General features: G+C 42.0%; 1 protein-coding gene across 1 annotated transcript in view; it reads left to right on the top strand.

The window, feature by feature from the left end:
• The window catches only part of MYRFL (myelin regulatory factor like), a 115,875-nt gene that overhangs the window by 42,129 nt on the left and 69,238 nt on the right, over positions 1-4,508 (top strand). Inside the window, exons 3-4 of the mRNA XM_007463578.1 lie at positions 3,729-3,796; positions 3,902-4,160. Of these exons, the coding sequence (XP_007463640.1) occupies positions 3,729-3,796; positions 3,902-4,160 (327 nt within the window). The remainder of the gene's footprint in view (positions 1-3,728; positions 3,797-3,901; positions 4,161-4,508) is intronic.

Genomic DNA, 4,508 nt, shown 5'->3' with positions numbered 1-4,508 from the left:
GATTGGTGGTGAGGAATGCCCTCTCTTGATATATGAATTCATATAAACAACATATTTATGGCCATATGTCAGGTAAAAAGCAGTAATTCATACTTATTAAGTAATAACTCTGTACCAGGCAGTGTGCTGAGTTGATATCAATGTGCAGTAGAGCTTTAAAGAAGGTGTAATTTGTATGTGAAGACCCTGGGGGAGTCATTGGAGAAAACTGAGGATTGGACTGTTGAATTGTGAATAGTCCCAGATGGGTGTTCACGGGAAGCCCTGTGTCTTAATACTGTGAGTCCTGCAGTCCTGCCTAGTGTTTAGTAGAGTTATGAGCACGTACTAGGCACTCAATAAATGCTTGATCAAGCCCGGCTGCAATCTGAAAGAAATCCCGGCTGCTTTGGTTGCAGCATGCAGATGTCATGGATGTGCTAACCTCAACCAGCTGGAGAGAAAAGTCTATTTTGCACTCCTTTTGGTTTGCATGGCATTCAACCCCAAGGAGACCACACTTTGCTATTCATCCTCCAAAAAACAAAAGCAAGTTATGTGTCTGAGAGGAAGGGATTTAGAAAGCAAGTTATTCATTTTATAAAATCATTTTATAAGAATTTCTTGATTTTTATAACCATTTCCTGTAGAAGGTAGAGATAGAGACAGCCCCTCAAGGAGTGACCAATGGTTCTATCAATTTCTGGGTCCCTTCATGGAAATCCCTTCAGCATAATAGGAAAATTCAGAGCACTGAAGGCCCAAAACAGTCTAATGTGCATTGCTGACATCATGATTGTTGAGTAGGGAGGAGTTAACTGCTTAGAAACAGTCTCAGACAACAATGTTTTTCTTAAAGTTAATCATTGCCCTTGTTTTAAACAATTTGCTTAGTTTTGAAGGTAGCTATCATTAAATCTTACATGAAATTTTCTGAAAAGGAATGCAAATTTTCTCCCAATACAGTACAATGCATTGAACATGAAATGCAATGAAATAAAGGAGTAGCCAGAGTGAGTTTGGGAAGGGAGAGTAAACTGTAAGGAAAGTATTAAAACTTTTAAATTCTCATTTTAAAACCACCAACACATGTTCCTGCTACTCAACACAGGGACCTTTGGATCTCCACAAGGACCTGCTGGGTGGAGCATGCATTCCAGTCTGTGATGTGCCATGCCATATTTCTCGAGTGTATCGATAATTTGCTTGTGATTTTCAGTTTTCATTAACATTATTGAATTCAGTGGTGCCGCAAATGTAAAGGAAAGTAAACAACTGCCTTGAACCTTGAATGTGAAATTGTGAGATCACAGAGTCAATCACAAAATTTAATTTGTAAATTTTAAAACAATTTATTTATTTTTGGCTGCGTTGGGTCTTCGTTGCTGTGTGCGGGCTTTCTCTAGTTGCGGCGAGCAGGGGCTACTCTTCATTGCGGTGCGCGGCCTTCTCATTGCGGTGGCTTCTCTTGTTCCGGAGCACAGGCTCTAGGCATGCGGGCTTCAGTAGTTGTGGTGCGCAGGCTCAGTAGTTGTGGCACATGGGCTTAGTTGCTCCACGGCATGTGGGATCTTCCTGGACCAGGGATCGAACCCATGTCCCCTGCATTGGCAGGTGGATTCTTAACCACTGTGCCACCAGGGAAGTCCTCGTTTATAGATTTATACATGTAGAGTGATACGAAGCTGAACGGTGCCATATATACGGCTTATAATGAAAACCAGTAATCCTTTGCCCCACTCCTCCCCATGTCCCCAAGTTTGGCTCTCCCAGAGGCAGTTACTTTCCAACTCTTTTAGATGTTTCAACCACTTTTTATCTGAATAATGTTTTATATTGCTGTTCTTGCTTTATACATCTTAAGAACTTACTGTCATCTTCCAGGAGGATTTAACTTTCTTATATCATATCTGACACCCACTTCTATCCCCAGCCTCCCAATATCATAAAACTGTATAAGAATTTTTGGTTAGGTTTATATTCAGGGATTACATTATTATCAGTGTGTGTTCACGTATAATTTACTACGATTATATTTTCTTTCTTGAGTTTTTTTTTTTCTCTGCTTTTATTTGCGTTTATTTTTTTCAGCATTTATTCCCGGGCCCTAAGTTTTTGTTTCTTCAGTCTCTTCTAGGATGTCTTTTCTTCTGTGCAACCTCTTCTTCTGGTTTAGGAACAATGTGTTCTTTTTCAGTAAGGATCATCTCAAGGTGGAAGGGAGAGCTCATGTATGGATTGATCCAACCATGAGCTCTGTAAATCCTGCACTGAATCTTGGGAGTTTTGTTCACCTGGATGTGCTCAATGAGTCCTTCCATTTTTCGCCCAATAGCTCTACAATCTCCCTGGATCCGTTTCTCCAGAGAATAAAACTTTCCAATTTCTGTTGGGATGATAGAGGTAGTTGCCTGACTATACAGGTGGGAGAAGTTGATTTAAGGGTCCAGCTGTTCTTTAATTAAACTGTCATTCAATTCTTTCACTTTTAGCTCTACCTTACCCCTGAATTCAGAAACTGCTGGTGATGCCAATGTCTTGGGCTTTTCTGGAGTTGTTTTCAAATTGGACAATGTCTTGTTGGTTCCTACATCCCCTCTGCCATCCCCAGGCAGCTTTTCCCTTCTGCTAATTCAGTTACCATCCATCCTATTTCTGTCTGCCATACTGTTACTGAAATATGGTCTGTTGTAGTCTCTATTCACGTACTCTATGTCTTTTTCTGTTTATGCCTCTTTATTCCTTTACTTTTATTTCGGTGGAGTTTTTTCGGTGGAGTTTTTGGAGGAAGGGAAATGTACGTTTTCGATTCCCTTATTAATAAAAAGTGAATAAACTATAAAGGACCAATTTGAGGAGAAAATATAAGTTTTCTAGTAAATAATAAAAACAGATTTCTCTCTTCATTGCATGATGTTGAAATCTTAATGAACCAAGAAAAATATGATAGCTTACTCTCTAGCAAGAGAATCAAGAGGAGGATGGTGGTGATTATATATAACTTAGAACCACAGAGTTTCTGAGCCATAAGAAACTTTTTGAACAGGTAGGGTTTTTTGGAACAGACATTTTCACACTTTTATTAGTGTTGGTACTCATTTTTTAAGATGAAATTTTACTTGCACCTCAATATATAAAACAGAAAAAAGTTATAAAATATTTCCTCCAGGCATTTAAAATTTTTCTTTTGTAAAACAGCTTTTTGTAAAACACCTGAGCTCCTTCCAAGAGCTTGGAGATTCCCCAGAGCACAGGTGGAAAACCATTGCTTTAGTGGTGACATTTTATACTGCTTTAGCCCAACCATCTCTCTGGTGTAAGTGCTTTGAGAATGTTAAGAAGACACAATAATGTTAATTAAGCTTTGTTGAGCACTCACTGTGTTTGGGGATGTATGTTATGGGCTTTACACACAGTATCTCATGTAATTTTCACTATGATGGTATGAGGAAGGCATAATGATTATTCCCATTTTATAGGTGAGGAAATGGAGGCCTGGAGAGGTTAAGTACTTGTTCATGGATACACAGCTAGGAAGTGGAAGAGCTGGGACTCACACCCGGGTCTGTTTGACTCAGAGCTCACTCAACACGACACTGGGCATGTTCTGGTGGGCTTTGGCCCCCAGGAGCACCTGGAACCCTCCCTAGGGGTGCTGTACACAGAGGGCTGCTACCAGTTTGTGGAAAAAAAAAGTATAATGACGGAATACGTCACAAACAAAAGGAATGCATGTCTCTAATCCTCAGGCAACGCCAGCTCCCAGATACCCCACCCTATTCTGCGTCAGACTCCTGCTGTCCTCCACAGGTCAAAGGTGAGTGGGACCCACCTCCCTCCCGCACGTCTGGCACTTGCTTCTCTTCTTTTGGACTCTGCATGGTGAGAAAGATGGGCCTTTCTCACTTGTGTGTTTCCCCAGGTGCGTGCTGCCCAACTCTGACACCTGCCGCCGGGGGTATGCCAGCTGCTTTCCTCCTCTCGGCAGCTGCTCCTGGGATGCTTCCTGCACACCTGCCGCAGGGCTCGTCTGAAATGAGCGACTCTGCACATTCCCACAGTGCCTTTCACAACTGCCATCCAGACGCCCGTCGTCTCAGGACCCCTCTGGACCAGTCTGTGTCCTCCCATCTGGGAACTGGTTGTTCTTACCATCCTCAGCCTCTGTGCCACAGTCCTGGGTAAAGGGCAAGATATTTAGTAATGAAAGACCAGCCAGGCCCTCTACACCGCAGTGCTGGTAAAGAGTGAACTGTGGAGTCCTCTCCAGGAGATGGCAGTGTTGAGACACATATCAGACCCCCAGTGCCCTTGGCTTCAAACCAACTTTTAATCAACAATCCACTGAACCCAAGGCCCTCATTCAGTGGAAAGCTAAAATGTCAGAAATGTATAGGGAGATTCTGGGTGCTGGAGAAAGCACTGTTTGCATTTGCAGCCTCAGCTAGACCACTCAAGTGGTTTGTGAATGAGCTCTCTGAAAAATATCTGTCAACTGTCTTAATTAATATTCTTTTCTTCTCTTTCCC

This window comes from Lipotes vexillifer, unplaced genomic scaffold (genome assembly GCF_000442215.2).
Source record: "Lipotes vexillifer unplaced genomic scaffold, Lipotes_vexillifer_v1.1 scaffold602, whole genome shotgun sequence".
Taxonomy (NCBI): Eukaryota; Metazoa; Chordata; class Mammalia; order Artiodactyla; family Lipotidae; genus Lipotes; species Lipotes vexillifer.
Note: the sequence above shows the minus strand (reverse complement) of the source record. Positions and strands in the feature narration are given on the sequence as shown.